This window comes from Esox lucius, chromosome 20, assembly GCF_011004845.1.
Source record: "Esox lucius isolate fEsoLuc1 chromosome 20, fEsoLuc1.pri, whole genome shotgun sequence".
Taxonomy (NCBI): Eukaryota; Metazoa; Chordata; class Actinopteri; order Esociformes; family Esocidae; genus Esox; species Esox lucius.
Genome location: NC_047588.1, coordinates 34,769,901 through 34,793,205, shown reverse-complemented (window position 1 = coordinate 34,793,205; position 23,305 = coordinate 34,769,901). Strand labels below are relative to the sequence as shown.

Sequence of the window (23,305 nt, the reverse complement as noted above, 5' to 3'; positions counted from 1 at the left end):
TCCAGTCGTCTGTGTCCTTCCTGGGATATCACTTTTCCAGCGCAGGTGTGGCTATGGAGGAGCCTCACATTGATGCCGTGCGTAATTGGCCGACCCCGACCACGGTTAAGGACGTGCAACGTTTCTTGGGCTTCTCTAACTATTACAGGAGGTTTATCCGGGGCTTTAGCCAGGTCGCGGCTCCGATCACCTCCCTTCTGAAGGGGGGGGCGACCCGGTTGCGGTGGACCGTGGACGCGGAGCGGGCGTTTGTGGAACTGAAACACCGTTTCACCACCGCTCCGGTCCTGGCCCATCCCGACCCGTCGCTCCAGTTCATTGTGGAGGTGGACGCGTCCGATTGTGGGCTCGGTGCCATCCTCTCCCAACGGACGGGGTGTCGTTACACGCTCCGTCCCTGTGCCTTCTTCTCCCAGAAGCTCAGTGCGGCGGAGCGGAACTACGACATAGGTGATCGTGAGCTGCTGGCCGTGGTTCGAGCTCTGTCGGCGTGGAGGCACTGGTTAGAGGGGGCTAAACACCCTTTCCTCGTCTGGACTGACCACCGGAACCTGGAGTACATGCGGGCAGCGAGGAGGCTGACCCCTCGCCAGGCAAGGTGGGCTATGTTCTTCACCCGGTTTGTGTTTACTCTCACCTACAGGCCGGGGAGTAAGAACGTCGGGGCTGACGCGCTGTCCCGCCAGCATGACACGGAGGAGAGGCCAGTGGATGATGCTCCCGTGCTCCCGGAGTCATGCATCGTGGCACCGGTGGTATGGGAACTGGACGCGGACATCGCCGAAGCGCAGCGCGACGAGCCCTCTCCGCCCACATGCCCTGAGGGCCGTACGTATGTGCCGGCGTCTGTCCGCGACCGCCTCATCTACTGGGCGCATACATCTCCCTCCTCCGGTCATCCTGGCATCGGGCCAACAGTGCGCGCCCTGGCCGGTAAGTACTGGTGGCCCACTTTAGCCAAGGACGTGAGGGTATACGTCTCTTCCTGCTCGGTGTGCGCCCAGAGTAAGGCACCCCGGCACCTACCTGTGGGCAAGTTGCACCCCTTGCCCATTCCACAACGACCATGGTCCCACATTTCTGTTGATTTTTTGACGGATCTCCCCCCTTCCCAGGGCCATACCACCATCCTGGTCGTTGTGGATCGGTTCTCGAAGTCCTGCCGCCTCTTGCCTCTGCCCGGCCTTCCTACTGCCCTACAGACCGCGGAGGCCCTGTTTACACACGTCTTCCGGCACTATGGGGTGCCCGAGGACATCGTGTCTGACCGGGGTCCCCAATTCACGTCTAGGGTGTGGAAAGCATTCATGCAGCACCTGGGGATCTCGGTCAGCCTGACCTCGGGCTACCATCCCCAGTCCAACGGGCAGGTGGAACGGGTAAACCAAGAAGTGGGTAGGTTCCTCCGGTCCTACTGCCAGGACCGGCCGGGGGAGTGGGCAGAGTTACTGCCGTGGGCAGAATATGCACTGAATTCTCTGCACCACTCCTCCACGGGCGTGACGCCTTTCCAGTGCGTCCTGGGCTACCAGCCGGTCCTGGCGCCCTGGACGCCGAGCCAGACCGGTACCCCTGCGGTGGACGACTGGTTCCGGCGGGCAGCGGGCACATGGGAGGCAGTACAATCCCGTCTCCGGCTCGCTGTCCGCCGCCAAAAGGCCTCTGCGGACCGCCACCGCGGGGAGGCCCCGGTGTATCGGCCGGGCGACCGGGTCTGGCTCTCGTCCAGGGACCTGCCCCTCCGCCTGCCCTGCCGGAAGCTGGCCCCGCGGTTCGTGGGGCCCTTTAAAGTCCTGAGGAGGGTCAACGAGGTAACATATCGGTTACGACTTCCCCCCGACTACCGTATTAACCCCTCGTTCCATGTGTCTCTCCTCAGGCCGGTGGTGGATGGTCCCCTTCAGGGGTGTGAGGTGCGGGAGGTTCCCCCTCCCCCTCTGGACATCGAGGGGGCCCCGGCGTACTCGGTCCGCTCCATCATCGACTCGAGGCGCCGGGCGGGGGGCCTCCAATACCTCGTGGAGTGGGAGGGGTACGGCCCGGAGGAGCGGAGCTGGGTTCCGGTGAAGGACGTCCTGGCTCCCGTCCTTGTCCGCGAATTCCACCAGCGTCGGCCGGATCGCCCTGCTCCGCGCCCCCCGGGTCGGCCCCGAGGCCGGTGCCGTCGCGCGGCTGTGGCCGCGCGTCAGGGGGGGGGTACTGTGACGACTACGACCTCTGCTGGTTCACCTCCCCCTGCAGCGGGCGGGCCCCGGCGGTCGACGTCACCGGCTTTCTGACACCACCGTCTCATCATGCATTTCACCTGTGTCTCGTTTAGTGCACCTGTTCATCATCGCTGTTTCCCCCGGTATATATGTTCCCTCTGCTCCCCCTGTCTTTGTGTGTGATTGTTCTCTGCCACTGTGTTTATGTATGCGTTTATGTAAGACGCTCATGCAGTTTATTTTGTTCTATTCTTATATAAAACCTTCATCTGCCACGCCTTCTCCGGTTCCTCCTTGCTTCCTCAACCTCAGCCGTGACATTATGTCAGAAATTCCATTCAAAAAGTGAAACTTGTATATTATATTCATTCATTACACACAGACTGATATATTTCAAATGTTTACTTATTTTAATTGTGATGATTATAACTGACAACTAATGAAAATCCCAAATTCAGTATCTCAGAAAATTAGAATATTACTTAAGACCAATACAAAAAAATTATTTTTAGAAATGTTGGCCAACTGAAAAGTATGAACATGAAAAGTATGAGCATGTACAGCCCTCAATACTTAGTTGGGGCTCCTTTTGCCTGAATTACTGCATCAGTACGGCGTGGCATGGAGTCGATCAGTCTGTGGCACTGCTCAAGTGTTATGAGAGCCCAAGTTGTTCTGATAGTGGCCTTCAGCTCTTCTGCATTGTTGGGTCTGGCGTATCGCATCTTCCTCTTCACAATACCCCATTTAGCCCCGGCGAGACGCTTCTGACGCTGTGTCTTGTTCACGAGTGGCTTGACACACGGAATGCGACTAGCTGAAACCCATGTCTTGCATACGTCTGTGCGTGGTGGTTCTTGAAGCACTGACTCCAGCTGCAGTCCACTCTGTGAATCTCCCCCACATTTTTGAATGGGTTTTGTTTCACAATCCTCTCCAGGGTGCGGTTATCCCAATTGCTTGTACACTTTTTTTCTACCACATCTTTTCCTTCCCTTCGCCTCTCTATTAATGTGCTTGGACACAGATCTCTGTGAACAGCCAGCCTCTTTAGCAATGACCCTTTGTGTCTTGCCCTCCTTGTGCAAGGTGTCAATGGTTGTCTTTTGGACAGCTGTCAAGTTAGCAGTCTTCCCCATGATTGAGTAGCCTACAGAACTAGACTGAGAGACCATTTAAAGGCCTTTGCAGGTGTTTTGAGTTAATTACCTGATTAGAGTGTGGCACCAGGTGTCTTCAATATTGAACCTTTTCACAATATTCAAATTTTCTGAGATACTGACTTTGGGGTTTTCATTAGTTGTCAGTTATAATCACTAAAATAAAAATTGAAATATATCAGTCTGTGTGGAATGAATGTATACATTCTACAAGTTTCACTTTTTGAATGGAATTACTGAAATAAATCAACTTTTTGATGATATTCTAATTATATGACCAGCACCTGTATGTCCTTATGGACACAAAAGGGGGACTGAAGGAAGCAAATTACAATTCTATGTTTATTTACATGTTCAATGATTCTTCATTATTTTGTGTGGACATTTATACCTATGTGCCTAATTTCTGTCCTAGTAGACTCTCATTGGAATGTTATGATTAGCAGATGTTTCTGTAAGGTGTGAATGCAGGGACAAAAGTGTTGCATTTAACAGCCTAGCTTGCTTCATCCTGGAGATAACACCACTCCATCATATGAGAATGTCCCAGGAACAGATTGGAATGTGTCCCAATAAAGGATCTGTTATGCAGGACTAGTCTTGGTATGTTCATGTTAGCTAACCAACCCCCACAACTTCAGTGTTGGGATATAAACCAGAGTGGGGCAGTTTCCTAATCTCTGCATGCCTCTTTGCTCTTGCAAACCTCTTAAATCTCCGGAGACCTTTTGTCTTTGATATTTGCACTGTAATTGTAATATTCTCTTTATAAATAAAATTAGTTACATTAGATAGTTACATTAATTCATTGACTATTTGGAATGAATCTAAAACGGGTCGAAATCCAGTTCCTTCAGCCGTGATATAGGAGATTTACATGATGGCATTCAGGAGGGAACAATACATGGAATGCTGCAGAAAGGAAAGCCATTATTAGAGATGACTATGATCTTAAGTATTAAAGTATTCTAAATGTTCGTTCCACAACGTCGGATCAGGACACGATAGACACAATTAAAGTCCAGGATGAATTGCCTATACCTATGTAGGAGTTCCCAAACTGAAAGTGCTCATTCACAGAAGCACTGTCTTCAGTCACACAGCGGGCTGGCCGGCCACACGTTCCCGAGGAAGGACAGACTGGCGACAAGCATCGAACACCAATGGTGTGACAAAAAACAAACTGATGCGACTTCTCATACAGAGTCTGTTCACAACTACAGCGCTGTTTGATTTCAGTTGTGTTACTACGTATGTGTTACTATGCACAGGACGACAGAGACAGACAGGAACATTGACAAGCCACCGTTGCAATGAAAGACAGGCTTTCTGTTGACTCTCATTTATTTGGATATTTATTATTCTGAATATGCAGAGACAAAACATTTGTTATTTTGTAATTTTTTTCAAAAGCTGCAATCACTGTCAAAGAAAAGGACAATTAATTATACAGAACAGATTTACATATTTCTTAAAAATAAAAAATAACCCAGTTACTGTATTGAAGTACCAAAATAACAGAAGAATTCTATTCCTCTTGTTGCCCGTTTGTTAGCGTTGACTGTTAAACAAATGTGTAAATTAACTTGTATCTTACTTGTGATACAAAAAATACCCCTGCCTAGACTGCGTATGATGGCTCAATCAGAAATGCTCTTTACATAAAAATGTCCCTAATACACAGATCTTCAGCTACACATTAAATCCAGCCCTATTGGTATGATAATAACAATGGTATGGTCATAACAATGGTTTGATAATAACAATGGAATGATAATAACAGTGGTATGATAATAACAATAGTCATATTTTGTATAGTAACCACAATTATTTTTATATTTAAACACATATTTTAGAGTTAAACAGTCAGTGGGCAGTGCCTGTTTTTCTGCCAGTCCACCTGAATATTGACAGGACGCAAACAACAGTCTATATTTCAATAAATTAACTTACAAAAAAAGGTGCTAGATTTCCGTCTGGAAGGACATGTCTATTATATTCGAATGCTGCAGCTAGTATACTAACATTCATTTTCAGTTTGTGCACTTCAAATAAAAAAGTACCATCACACAACCTTGTTGATGTTCGGGGACGTAACAACTTTACATTTTTAGGAGAAAATGCACACTTTTTCTGCATCATCCATCTCCCTCCTTCTCTTTAAGAAATGTTATTCTTTCTAAAAGGTTTCCCATAAAATCGCACGTGTTGATACAAATGTATGCACACACATATAAATATGGTCATGTAGAGTATACACACCAACATAAACTTAACACACACATACACACAAAACACATACACACAATGCACCATTCCTGAGTTCTGTAAAATATTTTATTTTGGCTAAATGTAAAATGATAAATAGTATGCATCTAAACTTAAAAAAACTTAGTGAGACGTACCTGTCTCAGTTCACTCAAGTAAGACGTGTACACAATACACAAGTGGATATTGAGGCAAAGTGTAGCCACAGAATGGTTATTGAATGTAGAGAAATGTATGTTGCAGAATGTAGAGCAATGGATGTCACAAACTGTAAAACATTGTATGTTACAGAATGTGAAACAATGCATGTTAGAATGTAGAGCAATGGATGTCACAAACTGTAAAACATTGTATGTTACAGAATGTGAAACCATGCATGTTAGAATGTAGAGCAATTTATGTCACGGAATATAGAGCAGTGTATGTCAGAATGTAGACCAATGTATGTCACAGAATGTGAAACAATGCATGTTAGAATGTAGAGCAATGTATGTCACAGAATATAGAGCAGTGTATGTCAGAATGTAGAGCAATGTATGTCACAGAATATAGAGCAATTTACGCATGTCCATGGTTGGATGTCAATGATGAACATGACTACCTTTATTCCATTTATAGTCCCATCATTATTTCATTTGCCTGTATTATACAGTAGATATGAAAAATATTATATATTGCAAAATATTGCAAGTTCAGGTTAAAATTATTAGAATATATAACAACTCAACAGTCTATTTGACATGGAGAAACATACAATATAATTTCAGGTATTTTGCATTAAACTATTAGGGCCTACATCAGATGAATGGGAAATGACTGGTGTTTATTTAAACAAGAAGGGAAGTAAGACAAAATAGCAGCCCAATTACTATTCAGTTTACTATAATAAGGAACAGGTTGCCATTTGGGAAGAACCCTGGATTACATTATAGTTAAATATTGAGGACACATCTTGCAGTTTAGTACTTCCAGGTTGTAGTTCTGCTCCTGTGCATCTGAGAGAGACAGCCTCCCAGACAGTAGACCACATACAGTCACACCTGTGGTCCTTCCATCGTTCAGAACAGAGAAAATTCAGAAAATTAGACAAGCCACATACCGACAAATCTGCGTTACTTAAAAAAATACTAAATATGTTCTGTGCATTTTATGCTTTATTGAAAGACAGTGGGAATAACAAAGGAGATACTGTGCTGAAAGAGCAGTGGGCCAGATTCTAACCCATACTGCAGTGGCATCTGTGCATCTGAGGCAGTGACTTAGACCACTAGATCACCCGAGGCCACCAGCCCACAACATTCTTTAAACCCCCTGTTCTGCTTACTGGAGCGCTTCTCTGTCTCTGTTGAGTTGTCTCGCTGCTTAAGAAACACTACGATTGATCAAATGCCGATTAAAAAGAAAGAAGAAATTGCATTCTAACACAAGAAATGGAAGGCATCTGCCATTTTAATGTTGTCAGCAGGAAGGACCTCCAACTAAAACCTCGTCACAAACTGGCTGGTGATTGGTGGATCCCTTCCGATGATCCAGTTGGTCATGTGATTACAACCTATTAGTGGGCAACGGCCAAATATTTATAGATGTAATGAGATGTACTTTAATAAGACAGAGGCGGCAATAATGGTGCTGCCTATGCAAGAACTGAAGCTATAATAAATACACAGATGAGACCTCAACTATATTTTCCATTTCTACATTTTTGGAAATGCCCACTGCTCTCCCAGTTGGACTTGAATTGGGAAAACTATTCCAGTGATTACCCTTCTATAGTTCCATCCCCAAAGCCTTGCCTGATGACTACTAATCCTCAATCCATTTATTCAGTCTGAAATTTCCACCCCATAAGTTGTTTCTTCTGACCTCAGTAAATGTATGCACCAGTAGCATCACATTAGTATAATAAATGACCACACTAAACCACATGAAAACTAAATGAATGTCAATAAGGAAGTGGAGTAACTAAACAGTAAACGCCATAAACTAATCTGAATCTGATACTGTACTTGATAGAGAAAAAACCCAAACAGCAATATCATAAACATGTTAACATTATTTCTGCCTACCTTCCCATATAACTTTTCAACTCCTTCAACGACCAATATTTGACCTGCCCTCGATGGAGAGTTTGACCTCCTGAGAAACAAAATAGAGTTTAGGGAGGGTCAAGGGGAGTTCTTCATCCGTCCTCTTTGTCTGGTCTCTCTCTGGGGCAGACCACCTCCTTTTACGTCCCGAACGCATGTCACCCCTCTCTGTCTTGGATGGTGGAAGAGGGAGCATTTGGCTGTTTAGTTCTCTCTCCCTTTTCTCTCCATTTTCTGTTGTCTCACTCATCTCTCCAGTCCCTGAGTAAGCAAGCAGGTCCGAGTTACCCTTGGGTCCAACTTCAACCCGGTAGACCCAAGATCCGGATCCGGGTCTAAGCCCTGGGGAGGACTTTAGTCCAGACCTTGTCACCAGTTCCACAAAGCGAGGAGCGCTCCTCACCTCCTCACTCAGTTCATCTGTTTTGGCAATCCGCACCAGAAAGCTACTGTTGCTGCCCGCAGCCTTTATATTGTCCGTCATGTCCTTGTCCATCCTCTGACTGTTGACCTGACTGCTGTTACTCCAACTAATACTCTGACTGATACACTGACTATCGCTCTGAGTAATACACTGATTATTACTCTGACTGATACACTGACTATTGTTCTGAGTAATACCTGGATTATCACTCTGACTAATACATGGAGTACTACTCTGACTAATACCCAGATAACTATCGGTCTGACTAATACACAGATGACTATCGGTCTGACTAATACCCAGATGACTATCAGTCTGACTAATACCCAGATGACTATCAGTCTGACTAATACCCAGATGACTATCAGTCTGACTAATACCCAGATGACTATCAGTCTGACTAATACCCAGATGACTATCGGTCTGACTGTTCGGGCTCTGCGCGACAGGCTCCACGGCGGTGTGGCCGTGTCTCTGCTTGGCCTCAACGCCATGGCTGCCATCGCTGTTGCTCCCGGAGACACCCCCAAGGCTCCGCAGGGTCAGGGAGACGCACACGTCCCCCACACATAGCTTGGCACAGGACAGCTCAAACAGCCGTGTGGTTCGGTCGGGGCAGCAGGACGACCAGCCCTGGCCGAACACGAAGAAGGGGTACTCCATCAGCACCTCCACGGACACCTGCATAGGAACATCGGGTGGACGTCCTTTCTGGTTAACCAACGAAAGGACACATAGCGGCGTTCTACGTGACGAATGCGAGTTTGCCATTTTGTCTTACCTGGGCTTTGAGTTCCCCGACACCGAACTGTATGACGACGACGTTGGGCGTCTGGCCCGTGTCGATGCGCTCCACGGTGCTGGAGTCGATCTTCAGCTCGCTGCTGATCTCGGCGCTCTGGATGAAGTCTTCCGTCTTCAGGTCCTCGACGCGCTTCAGCTCCCCATCAGCCAGCTGGATTATGGAGCCCCGCATGAAGAAGGGAGGGAGAGTGGCGAGGGAAGAGGGGGGCGAGGCAGGCGACGGGGCGGCCGGGACGGGTGCCGGTGTAGGGGAGGAGGTCTGGATCTGTTGCATGGGCAGCACTTGGGCCTGGAGGACGGCAGGGGACTGTCGGCGACCCTCGGACCCCGGCGCCTCGCACTTGGAGAGGGCTGCGGTGAGGTAGGCCTGGCGGGGCATCGGTGGTGGCGCAGGAGCCAGGTGAGCGGTGGTGGTGGTGGTGGTTGCCACACAGCTGGAAGCCTCCAGGTCGGTAGCAGCCGTGGCGACGTTGACACAGCCGGCTCCGCTGACAGGTATCAGGAGTGACTGGCCGCCTTGAATGACCAGATGCTGTGGCAGGGCGGCGTAGCTGATGCCATGCCGGTGCCCGGCGTTAGCGATGTAGCCGATGATTGGCGCCTGGGCGGAGGAGAACAGACCGCGCACTGGGTCCTCAGAGTGCTGGGTGGTCTGGATGACCGTGTGAGGAACCGACGAGACCTTCAGGGCCTCGGGGGAGTTTAGGGAGTTGAAAGAACAGTTCCTGGAGACTAGTTTTGCCGGACAGGTTCCTGCCTTGTCACTGTGCATTAAAGATTGGGGGACTTGGACTTTATTGTGCTCTGCAACATTGGTAGTAGAGTTGTTGTTGGCCACCAGCAGCAGTGAGGTCTGTAGTCCTGTGGAATCCTGGGTAGTGTAGTCTGCCGGGAGCAGGATGTGCCGAGTCTCGTATCCATGCTGACTGTTATGATTAGATGAGATTCCTTTGATGCCTCCGACGCTCTGTTTGCCGAAACTCCTCTCCAGCTCTCCATTCAGCTGCACCACCTTCATATCAAAGTGGATTTGTCATTTACACCAGTCATAGTGTATTGAACACTGGACAATGAAATCGTCAAGCATGTTGTCCTCGCAGAAAGTTCAGAATGTTAAATTTTAACGTTAAAATACATAAAATAACGAAGAATACCTTTGTGTGTCCACCCTCGGTTTTATTTAGCCCGGACCCGTCGGCATACTGGACCAGCACCTGGGAGGGAGCCAGAGTCAGGGTGTGGGGGAGCACCCCCATCCCCGTGTGGGGGTGGAGCTGGAAGGGTTGGAGGTGGGCCTGGCGGGAGGAGGTGACAGTCAAGGGGGCGTCTAGCTGGATGAACTGCTGGGTGCCAGTGACGTGGGTGGAGGAGGGCAGGGACACAGCCAGGTCTGATGGTAGTCCTATCTGGAGCTGCTGCTGGTCCTTCAGACGTTACGTTACATAACAATATGGAACATTATATTATATGACATAATACATTTTATTACATGACAAAATATAACATATTGCATGACTTAATACAACATCTATAGATTATATTACATGTCATGTAACATTATACTTTATTACATCCCAAAAAAATTATGACAAAATAACAACAAAAATGTGAAGAACCACACAGCAATTACAACACTAATAAATACCCAAAAATTATAACAATAATAAATAAACAAGGGTTAAAAAAAACCTCTAATACACAATAATCCCCCTCAAAAAGTAAGAATGTCGCAAACAAAAAGAATAAATACACAATAATTAAAAGACAGATGAATAAACAACATAAAAAAATCATAGACGCAAAATACATACCTTGCTGGGCTGAGAGATGAGTGCGGCGGGGTAGCAGTGGCCTTCCAGATGGGGGCGCTGTTGCCCCACCGAAGGAACCATACTGGCAGCACTCGATGGGATGACCTGAGAGGAAATATATCCGGTGTATGGCCCGGAACTAATGAACTGGAGGTTAGGAGCCAGCTGAGCGTACTGAATGGTGCCGCCATGTTGAGTAAGGCCCACCGCTGTTGGGTAGACCGTAGGGAGGCAGGACAGAGGGATCGCAGACAGAGAGGTGGCGCAAGGGGATGAGAACGAGGATGAGGACGAAGGCACCTGAGACCCAGGGCTGGGTGTTTCACTGGACCTGCAGCATTCGCTGGCGACGCTGGCTAGCCAGGCCAGGTTCTCTGTGTGCAGGGTGTCGTCTGATGAGGCAGCCGCTGCCACGGGCCTCTGCTCCAGGGCTAGGATCTCACGCTTCTTTGGGGGGAGACAGCCATTGCTCCTCTCCTGATTTGATTTCATGATTGGTTTTAGCTCTGTCTTTGTCTCTCCAGTGGGTTTTGCAAAACCTACTATATCTTTTCAACTCTCTATTCTAATGTCTGATTTCTCTGTCTATCTCTGTGAGGTCTCTGTTTTTATCTCTGTTAGGTCCCTCTCTATAGCTCTGTTAGGTCCCTCTCTCTAGCTCTGTTAGTTCCCTCCCTCTATCTCTGTTAGGTCACTCTCTCTATCTCTGTTAGGTCGCTCTCTCTATCTCTGTGAGGTCTCTGTCTTTATCTCTGTGATGTCTCTGGTGACCGAGAAGACAGCTTCTGGACTTCATGAGGAATCATGTCTGTCTGCCCTCCACAACGTATGACAGCAGCAGATCTGGAGACAGGGGTTAGAAAACAAAGGGTGTGAGACAGAGTTAGGTTCTGAGGTTAAAGTCTTGATTTCGGTTAGGCTAGGGAATAAAAAGAAATTGGAAAAACATTGCTGGTCCTCACATTGATAGCAATTCAAGGGTGCTTGTGTGTGTGTGTGTGTGTCTGTGTGTGTGTGTGTGTGTGTCTATGTGTGTGTGTGTGTGTATGTGTCTGTGTGTTTGTGTGTGTGTGTATATGTGTCTGTGTGTGTTTGTGTGTATGTGTCTGTGTGTATGTGTGTGTGTGTGTATCTGTCTCTGTGTTTGTGTATGTGTGTGTGTATATATATGTGGGTGTGTATGTATGTGTGTGTGTGTGTGTATGTATGTGTCTGTCTGTATGTGTGTGTATGTGTGTGTCTGTATGTTTGTGTGTGTGTATGTGTCTGTGTGTGTCTGTTTGTTTGTGTGTAAAGGTAAACAGTAGATGAGAAAAGGAGGTCAGGCAGCAGATGAGTAGGTCTTATAATAGGCTTGTTTTTCTGCGTGAACTGGATTGACATCATGTATTATATCTGTTGCACACAAACAAACATAGACACATAAATGCACAGTCTGTGTGATCCCAGAGGTTTGAGATTCAGTACAAATTGATTTCTCTGTTGTTCAATAGCCATGGGCTATCCATCTATTCCATCCATATCCCCATTGAAATGCATGATGTTATAAGCCAGTCACTTTCTACCCCCCCAAGCCCCCCCCCCCCCCCCACACACAAACTTCATCCATACAACAGATAAATAAGTGAAAATTCAACAAGAAACATACATTCATGGGTGTTCATCAACATCAAGCACAATGACTTTGACAAGGTCAGAGCATGGGAAGACAACATGGCAGCCAAGAATCACAGCTGTTTATCTAACCTGAGATCACAGAGGAGCAGCTAAGATAGAAGAGGGGGATGGAGAAAAGGAGGGAGAGAGGGAGGAACAGAGAGAATGCGAGTGTTAAGGAAGAGAAGAAGGGAGATTTGGAGAAAGATGTGGAGGAAGACAGGGAGGGAGAGAGGGAGAAACAGGGGGAGGGAGACAGGGAGTGAGAGTGTGAGAAAGAGGGGGAGGGAGACAGGGAGGGAGAGTGTGAGAAAGAGGGGGGAAGACAGGGAGGAAGAGTGTGAGAAAAGGGGGGAGACAGGGAGGAAGAGTGTGAGAAAGAGGGGGGAGGACAGGGAGGGAGAGTGTGAGAAAGAGGGGGGGAGGACAGGGAGGGAGAGTGTGAGAAAAGGGGGGGGGGCAGGGAGGGAGAGTGGGAAAAAGAGAGCGCTGCTTCTCCTGACCCACATTAAGAGACGCCTGCAGCACCACAGCAACACACCCACACACACATGCACACACACAACAACACACATACACACACACAACAACACACATACACAACACACACAGATACACTAATACACTGATACAGTACTACCAGATCACCATGCCAACCCCAGGACAACACTGCTACAAAACCGTGAGACCCAGAGAGCCATAACAACAAACAGAACAACATTCTATGAGGCCTGGATAGCTAGCAGGAGGACTCCTGTGCGTCACCTCCCCCTGTTTTAAAAATACCTGTTTACAGTATCGCACACACGCACCACAACACACACACACTTCCCGACAACGCCACAGTCAACCAATGGATTGCGCTCTACTTGGTCAGGTCTTCAGCTGTGTGGTGAGTCTGCTCCCCAGTGGCAGAAACCGATGTGCCCAAACAGGGTACATCCCCTCACCTAGAGGCCGCGGTCTGAATGTTCCCCAGGGTCCAGAGGGCAAGGAATGGGTGGTTCCAATCCTGATCACTGATTTGCTGAAAGATGTCGTATTTTAGAGCGTATTCCACAGCTATGAAAAATATATACTTCTCACTGCTCTAATTGTGTTGGTAACAGGTTTGTAATAGCAATAAGGCACCTCATGGGTTGTGGTATATTGCCAATATACCACGGCCAAGGATTTTGGCCAGGTTTTCTGTGCTAAGTCACGCCTAAGAACAGCTCTTAGATGTGTGATATCAGCCATATATCACTGCCCCTCAAACCTTATTGTTTAAATATATGATGTGGGACGTATCTACTGACTGTCACAGAAAGCAAGCAACAGAAGTCATGGAAGCCCATTTTCCGGAGTTATTAGTGGAGGTACAAATGGCCGTTATGAGAACAAAGGTGTCCATTGAACACACAGCCTCTGAATACAGGAAGATCCCATGTCCCCGTCTAGCCAGGCTTGGGGAGGGACAAGACAGTCCCCTCCTCGATATAAAAAGATGACAAAAGGACACAGACAACAGAGGGGCTGTTTACTACTGGATGTGTGACAGATCCAGAGAGGTTGTTTACTACTGGTCGATCCAGAGGGATTCACAGGGGGTGTTAAATACTGTCTGATGACGGGTCAAGAGGGGTTCAGAAGGGGCATTAATGACTGGCTGGTGTCAGGTTTAGAGGGGTCCAAGAGGTGTTAACTACTGGACAGTCACAGGTTTAGAGGGGTCCAAGAGGTGTTAACTACTGGACAGTCACAGGTTTAGAGGGGTCCAAGAGGTGTTAACTACTGGACAGTCACAGGTTTAGAGGGGTCCAAGAGGTGTTACCTACTAGCCGGTGTCAGGTTTGGAGGGGTCCAAAAGGTGTTAACTACTGGATTTAGAGGGGTCTAAGAGGTGTTAACTACTTGAAAGTCACAGGTTTAGAAGGGTCCAAGAGGTGTTAACTACTGATCAGTGTCAGGTTTAGAGGGGTCCAAGAGGTGTTAACTACTGAACAGTCACAGGTTTAGAAGGGTCCAAGAGGTGTTAACTACAGATCGGTGTCAGGTTTAGAGGGGTCCAAGAGGTATTAACTACAGATAAGAGTCGGGTTTAGAGGGGTCCAAGAGGTGTTAATTACAGATCAGTGTCGGGTTTAGAGGGGTCCAAGAGGTGTTACCTACTGGACAGTCACAGGTTTAGAGGGGTCCAAGAGGTGTTAACTACTGATCAGTGTCAGGTTTAGAGGGGTCCAACAGGTGTTAACTACTGAACAGTCACAGGTTTAGAAGGGTCCAAGAGGTGTTAATTACAGATCGGTGTCTGGTTTAGAGGGGTCCAAGAGGTGTTAATTACAGATCAGTGTCTGGTTTAGAGGGGTCCAAGAGGTGAGACCTACTGGCCGGTGTAGCGCCCACTCATGTCTTGGGACACTGCAGCCGACAGCTCACCAAGTGCAGGTGGGCTGCGCTCTGTGATGTGATTAATATAATTAAAAGGTTTATTTTCCTTTCTCGAATGGCAGCCACACATCAGTCCTCACGTCTGCAGGATTAGACCTTTGATAGTCACTGAAAAACAGCGCCAGTTGCCCTTTGAACTTATAATGCATGCTTGCGCTAGTCATAGTGGGAGGACCACAGAATGTATGGCTGCCTGACACATGATGGTATTTCTGCCAGCACTTCTTACATAATAAATTTTCCAGACACAAAAAGATCAAATTAACAAATGGTTTGTCAACATTAATAAAATGTTTTGGCACTTCACAGTGGGGTGAAACTGTAGTTACTGATGGCAAAGCCTAAACAAAATAGACCAACATATGTTATGACTCATAAACAATTAGGGCAGATCTACTGTATGTTATCAAAAAGTAACTTCAAAACTCAAAGAGTAAACAGTACGCTAAAATCCATTCAAATTCACAAGCAACGCAATCTCACCTTAAAAATACACAGGATGCTTTTGTATGAAAAGGGTCTGAGAGATGAGATCTAATGGGTGAGGTCTAAGGAATGGGGGATGAGGTCTGAGGTGTTAGGGATGAGGTCTGAGGTGTTAGGGATGAGGTCTGATGTCTGCAGTTAGAGTGACCTCATCATTTCTGTCTCTTTAAGACATCACAAACCACATGGAGTGTGTTTCAGAGAGACAGACAAAATGGGCGGAGAGAAAAGGAGAAAGAAAGGCAATGAAAGGGAGAGGCAAAAAGAGACTGAGAAAGAGAAAAGCAAATAAAGAGTGATTGTTGGCACAAATGAGCTTTGACAATTTAAAAACTGAAAACAATGACATAAATATAGCCATTGATTCAGTCTGGCTATATTTATGTGATTGTTATTTTCACAGAAACTGCACTACATGATTTACTGAAAGACTGGCTGGCTAGTTGGCAGACTGTCTGTTTGACTGACTCAATCATTGACTGGCTAGCTGGCTGACTGGCTGAGTCAATGACTGGCTGGATGGCCATTAGACTGGCTGTCTGACTGTGTCTGGCTGTCTGGCAGACTGACTGACTTGCTGGCTGACTTGTTTACTGACTGACTGCCTGATTGATTGAATGACTACATGACAGATGGGCCAACAAATTGACTGACCGACTGACAGAGATAGCCAGATGCATGTGTTAAACCCCTAGCTGAATTTTGACATTTTATGTCTGAATCTTCAAAAGCAAACACACACACCCAAACACACACACCTCCAAACACACACCTAAGCACACAGCAGTGTTATGTCTGATATTTTTTCCTAACGTTCCTCGTACACATATGGCTGTTGGCTCGCGGATCATTGATCCACTACAGCACAGCTAACAGGGATGGCTGTGGTAAACAGTGTAGGAATGATATCAGAACATGGAGAAATGATGGCATGATGAGGCCTGCTGTAGTTAATTCTGCTCATTAGCACTGCTTGGCTACTGCTGAAAGTGTTCGCTGGAAGACATTTTCAAAACAGGTTGGAATCCAAGTGACTCCTTGTATTATTTTTACAGAATAAACATCATGAACATGAAGTATGCAGGCCTACACACAGTCAGTACTTCTATCATGGACATACTTGGTAAATAATGTCAGATGGAATTACAACATGCATCCTAATGGAATAACAGCTACATGTAGTCTGTTGGAACAGCTAAATGTATCTTTCTGGAACAACTGCGTGTACCCTACTGGAATAACGACATGTACACTACCGAAGAAGTACATGTACCCCACCGGAAAACAACTACATGTTCCCTACTGAAATAGCTATGTGTACACTGCTAGAATTACAACATGTACCCTAATGGAATAACTACATGTATCCTACTGGAATAACTGCATGTATCCTACTGGAATAACTGCATGTAATCCTACTGGAATAACTGTGTGTACCCTACTGGAGTAACTGCATGTGCCCTACTGGAATTACCATGTGTATCCTACTGGAATAACTACAGGTACAGTCAAAGAAGTACATGTACCCCACTCAAAAACAACGACATGTTCCCTACTGAAATGGCTATGTGTATCCTGCTAGAACAACAATGTACCCTACTGGAATTACAACATCCTACTGGAATAACTGCATGTAATCCTACTGGAATAACTGTGTGTACCCTACTGGAGTAACTGCATGTGCCCTACTGGAATTACCATGTGTATCCTACTGGAATAACTACAGGTACAGTCAAAGAAGTACATGTACCCCACTCAAAAACAATGACATGTTCCCTACTGAAATAGCTATGTGTATCCTGCTAGAACAACAATGTACCCTACTGGAATTACAACATCCTACTGGAATAACTGCATGTAATCCTACTGGAATAACTGTGTGTACCCTACTGGAGTAACTGCATGTGCCCTACTGGAATTACCATGTGTATCCTACTGGAATAACTACAGGTACAGTCAAAGAAGTACATGTACCCCACTCAAAAACAATGACATGTTCCCTACTGAAATAGCTATGTGTATCCTGCTAGAACAACAATGTACCCTACTGGAATTACAACATCCTACTGGAATAACTGCATGTAATCCTACTGGAATAACTGTGTGTACCCTACTGGAGTAACTGCATGTGCCCTACTGGAATTACCATGTGTATCCTACTGGAATAACTACAGGTACAGTCAAAGAAGTACATGTACCCCACTCAAAAACAACGACATGTTCCCTACTGAAATAGCTATGTTTATCCTGCTAGAACAACAATGTACCCTACTGGAATAACAACATCCTACTGGAATAACTGCATGTAATCCTACTGGAATAACTGTGTGTACCCTACTGGAATAACTACATGTACCCTACTGGAATAACTGAATGTACCCTAATGGAATAACTGCATGAGCCCTACTAGAATAACCACATCCATCCTACTGGAATAACTACATGTACCCTACTGGAATAACTGAATGTACCCTAATGGAATAACTGCATGAGCCCTACTGGAATAACCACATATATCCTACTGGAATAACTGTGTGTACCCTACTGGAGTAACTGCATGTGCCCTACTGGAATAACCACATCTATCCTACTGGAATAACTACATGTACAGTACCAAAGAAGTACATGTAGCCCACCGGAAAACAACATGCTCCCTACTGAAATAACTATGTGTACCCTGCTGGAGTTACAACATATACCCTACTGGAATACCTACATGTACTCTGCTGGAATTACAACATGTACCCTACTGAAACAACTGTGTACCCTGCTGGAATACCTACATGTACTCTGCTGGAATAATGGCATGTACCCTACTGGAACAACTACATGTACCCTACTGAAATAATTATGTGTACCCTGCTGGAATTACAACATGTACCCCACTGGAATAACTGAATTTAACCTACTGGAATATACCTTCCTATTGGAACACAAACATCAAAGGATGTAATGCCTCAAATAAACCATTATGTTCCCTGAATGACTTCCCATATGCAGCAGGGGTGCATATCCCTTTAAAAGGCGGACTGGGAGTACGAAGCAGATTCTAAGCAGCAATGAGCAAAGAGTGAGAGAGGGAGAGTGATAGAGGTGGAGAGGGGGTAAGAGGGAGAGTAAAAGAGGGAGAGAGTGGGGGAAGAGAGTGAGAAGGTGGGGGAGGGAGAGAGAGCTGTAGCAGGCTAGCTTCTTGTCTCTTCTTCACAAGGACTCCAGAGTTCTGCATGGCTCCTCTAATCACAAAGATGGCTCATTTACAATGTCAGGCAGCAAGAGATGAACATACAGATGAAGGGATCCCACTGTGTACAAGCAAGCACCTTGCTTCACAGACCTGTTTAAACCTCACCATTTAAGGCAGTTACATCTGAACGCCAAACATGAGGTGCGTGTTCTGTAGACTCTAGGGGCATTACGAGATTGGGAGGAAAAATGTATGAGACGAGTGCACGATAGAAATAGGGTTGAAAATACTATGCCACAAGTCGAGCACAAAACAAGAAGCGACGCTGCCGTTGCCGAGGGAGAAGAAAACAGCCTACCGGTACGACCGCAGACACAGCTGGCAGAGCCGTTCAAAGCCTTCCTCCTGCCGGTGGCTGCCAATGTTCTACATATTCCTGTAGGAAACTCCTCTTCATCAGTTTCTCCTTGAGACAGGTCTATTTTTCAGAGCCAGTCATTTTCCTGCTCCATCCCCCTGTTGTTTTCCTCCAGGCTGGGTCCGTCCGGGATAGCGTGTGGACGTGGGCGCCCAGCCGTGAGTGGCCGTGCTTGGGCCAGGGATAGGGGAAGTGCTCCCCGTTGCTGAGGAATCACAAGAAGATCCTGCGTGCAAGGCTACTCCAACGTGTGTTATGCAAGGCGGCCAGACATCCAGCCTCCCTCTCACTCTCCCCAAGCTCCCTCCCCTCTCTCCCTGTATCTCAGTACTCCAGTGACATAGCTCCTCCCACAGCCAGCCTCATCCGCCGCATCAGGTATTCATTCAAAAAAACACTCTCTACTTGGCTAAGCGCCCAGACTACGTTCACACACACACACACACACAGAGGAGGGAGAAGGGAAAGAGGAGGAGTGAGAAAGGAGAGAAAAGGGTGGAGGAAGGGAAAGAGGGAGTGGTGAAAAGGAGAGCAGGGGATTCAGTGGGGGTTTACACTGACACATATGTGAATAGCTTGCACACACACACACACAGAGACACAGACACACACACACACCAGGATTATACAATGCTTTTCATGCAATACTATTTTTACAACCTCATTTGATTATGATTTTGTCTGCGGCAGGATGAGAAAAATCCCCTCTGTTTCATCTGAGCTGAGGAAGATGGAGAGAGAGGGAGGGAAACAGAGGCACAGAGAAATGACCCATAACACATGCCAGACAGAACACATTCTGGAGTATTCTTCCATTTTTATTTTTTTGCTTGATCAGACAATTCTACAGGTTCCTCCAAGACAGCGTTTATTTTCTATAGGCCCTCCCTCATACACCCGCATGTTCGCACACACACTTCATATTAATTACTGCTTTACTGACCTAGAATAACCTTCTCCTTGCAGCATCTCAGGCCTCTGCCAGACCTCCCCTAGACGTCCCCCAGGCCTCCTTTTGCTCTACCCGAGGAATCTATCGCCTTTAACAGGCAGGGCAGCCTGATAACACCCAACACCACACACACACACACACACAAACAAACTGGGAGCTGGGGCCTCCCTCCCACCAGGAGTTCTTATCCGCAGCACACAGGATCAAGTAGAGCAGAGAGCAGCAACAACAGCATATACAGTATATACATCCTCAGTGACTTACTGACTGTATACAGCCTTACTGACTGACTGTATACATCCTCAGTGACTTACTGACTGTATACATCCTCAGTGACTTACTGACTGTATACATCCTCAGTGACTTACTGACTGTATACAGCCTTACTGACTGACTGTATACATCCTCAGTGACTTACTGACTGTATACAGCCTTACTGACTGACTGTATACATCCTCAGTGACTTACTGACTGTATACAGCCTTACTGACTGACTGTATACATCCTCAGTGACTTACTGACTGTATACAGCCTTACTGACTGACTACATACATCCTCAGTGACTTACTGACTGTATACAGCCTTACTGACTGACTGTATACATCCTCAGTGACTTACTGACTGTATACAGCCTTACTGACTGACTGTATACATCCTCAGTGACTTACTGACTGTATACCGCCTTACTGACTGACTGTATACATCCTCAGTGACTTACTGACTGTATACAGCCTTACTGACTGACTGTATACATCCTTAGTGACTTACTGACTGTATACAGCCTTACTGACTGACTGTATACATCCTTAGAGACTTACTGACTGTAAACAGCTTTACTGAGTGACTGTATACATCCTTACTGACTTACTGACTGTATATACATCCTCAGTGATTTACTGACTTCGTACAGCCTAACTGACTGACTGTATATACACCCTTAGTGACTAACTGACTGCATATACAGCCTTAGTCACTTACTGAGTGTATATAGCTTTACTGACTGACTGTATACAGTTTTACTCACTGATTGCATATACAGCCTTACTGACTGACTCACTTCCCTCCAGCCAAACACTCTGCTGTCTCCTCAAAACACAGACATTCTGGTTTCCGGGGGATATGCAAATGAAAAGAAAAAGACTGTGACGCAAATTCTCCATCATAACAATGCTACAAAAATAACAATGTAACATGAATAATGGATCGGCAAAATGTTGGGATATTTTATATACTTCTGATTGTCCAACTTAAAGTCTCCGCTATACAGTTCAATACTAACAATGGACTATTGATTGTCTATAACCAACAATCCAACAGATTAAACAGTTACTTTGGACAAAAGAAAAAGGTCTATACAATTATATCCTTACCTGTTCTTTGTGTGTGCTGCCTCCCCACAGACACTCTGGCGTGGGTGTGCTCTTCAATTTCAAGGCCTAGCCATCTCTCTCTCCCTGTATCTCTCTTCCTTTGCCTTTATTTATTTACCTCCTTTCTCTTTCCACATCTCTCCTCTCTTTCTCAAAGTCACACAGAATAGCCTGCTCAATTTGGATTTTTCACACCTCCCACCTTGTGGTCACCAGGAGAACCGCAGGTGTTTTGTTGTGGCCTGTTACACAGGCTGACCTTTGCCGTGTTGGGCAGTACAACATCACATCAAATGTCTGTAGTGTCGGGGCCCAGGATAGTCCCGCGGTTTGTGTCAAGGCTTTGTTGCTTTAATTGCAGTGGCCTTTCAGCAAACACTCATCTTACCCTGCTGTCTCTACCATTAATAAATAATAAAATACTCCCCCACCCCCGCAAAAAAAGAAATATACATTTCTTTAAATGTTTGTTATATAGATCATATGACCCCGCCCTCCCAGTCACTCTGGTTTACACTGAACAGTGATCCACCCACAGGGCTTTGATTGAAAGCAGCACACTGTATGGTGATCAGGGTGGTGCCGGTGTCGCACTGCAACCTGGTCTCATGGGAATACGTAGAATAATTTGTGTAAATCTTTGATGGACAAATTCTTAAGATGTATTACATTAGGTGAAGTAACGTTAGAGTAAAAATCCTGAAAAAATGCAGCGATTGGCAGCCTGTGTTTCAAACATGCATCCTGCAGCACCGCAGACGGATGCACTACCCACTGCTCCAAACAGGAACTTCCTGGATGCACTACCCACTGCTCCAAACAGGAACTTCCTGTTAGGTGTGGCGACTAATGGTGCTACAAGGTCGATATGTTACAAATGATTTTCTTTCAAACCCTAACCTTAACTCCAGTGCTGTGATACCTAACCCTAACCTTATTTGTTTTCAAACCTTACCCCAAATTTTATCCCTAACCTTAGCCCCAGTGCTAATTACTCGTCCTTCCAAATCGATAATCCCTGTGTGAATCAATGGGTAGGATGCCCTTATGCAGAGCTGAACATCGCTGGTTTGAAACACAGCTTGGATGTTTTGTGCAAATTCGTAACATATGATACATTTTAGTAGGGTCCGTAACATTTCATACGTTTTTGCCAATTCATAATACATTATACATTTTGGTAGCGCATTGTAATATAACCTAACGTCGTGTAACATATCTTACAAAATCCGGTGCCATAGATTTATGTAAAATAGTCTACGTATTCCAATGAGTGCTTACTAAACTCACCTCATGTGTGCCTGAGATGTCTGTCTTCTCAGTTCTCATGTGAGGTCAGACAGCCACTCCAAAGTTTCTAATAGCAGAATCTACAGATGATGCGATGGTGTCTGATGAAGCAGTAACCTTGGAAGTTAAGACAGCACAGAGGAATGGGAAACAGAACCGATTAAAGTATTAATACAGGCCAGACATACTGTACTACAGGTACTGTTGTGGTTTAATCTGTCACGCACCGCAATGCCTCTCCTGACTGAATGTATTTGTCATTCATACACATGCCTAGTCCACGACCCAACTCAGCCCAGCACACACAGCAATGTATGAAGACGTACAGTACCAGGCAATAGTTTGGACACACTTTTGACTGATACTGTATATCTACTGTATATGATTCTGCCAATGCCCAACTGTCTTCACAATAGGTCAGTGTACTGGATCCACACAGAGCACGCAGGATAATCCTAGCAGGAAGACAAACGACAAAGTAGAAAAGATACCTCAGATTGTCCAGTCACACACTCCCTGCAGTCCTCAGATTGTCTCCATTCTCCTCACAACAGCCTAGTCCCAGCAGGACACCTTCAGTTCTGCCTAACCCAGTAGATAGTAGACATGTCCAGACATGCATCTCAAACTCAGAAACACACAGGGCAGGCAGAGTGAAACACTGACACACAGCATACAGCCCATGTGGTAATGAATTGGAGTGTGGTCAGTTTGTTGGTGGCCCCACTGATCGTGGTTTTCAGTAAATTACTATTTGT

General features: G+C 46.1%; 1 protein-coding gene across 12 annotated transcripts in view; it reads right to left on the bottom strand.

Moving 5' to 3' along the window:
* Positions 1-4,729: 4,729 nt before the first annotated feature.
* The window catches only part of LOC105006212 (ataxin-1), a 28,258-nt gene continuing 9,682 nt past the window's right edge, over positions 4,730-23,305 (bottom strand). For 4 of the 12 annotated variants that reach the window (XM_034289027.1, XM_034289024.1, XM_034289028.1 and 1 more), the window contains 6 exons: positions 23,039-23,132; positions 22,548-22,664; positions 10,762-11,604; positions 10,105-10,374; positions 8,928-9,962; positions 6,772-8,827 (listed from right to left, as the gene is read on the bottom strand). In XM_034289027.1, coding sequence (XP_034144918.1) covers positions 7,727-8,827; positions 8,928-9,962; positions 10,105-10,374; positions 10,762-11,253 — 2,898 coding nt within the window. In that variant the 5' untranslated portion in view covers positions 11,254-11,604; positions 22,548-22,664; positions 23,039-23,132 and the 3' untranslated portion in view covers positions 6,772-7,726. Of the gene's footprint in view, positions 6,684-6,771; positions 8,828-8,927; positions 9,963-10,104; positions 10,375-10,761; positions 11,605-18,875; positions 19,302-19,595; positions 20,197-21,257; positions 21,352-22,547; positions 22,665-23,038; positions 23,133-23,305 lie in introns of those variants that run through there. The other 8 variants (XM_034289022.1, XM_034289034.1, XM_034289030.1 and 5 more) reach the window with 8 other exon arrangements.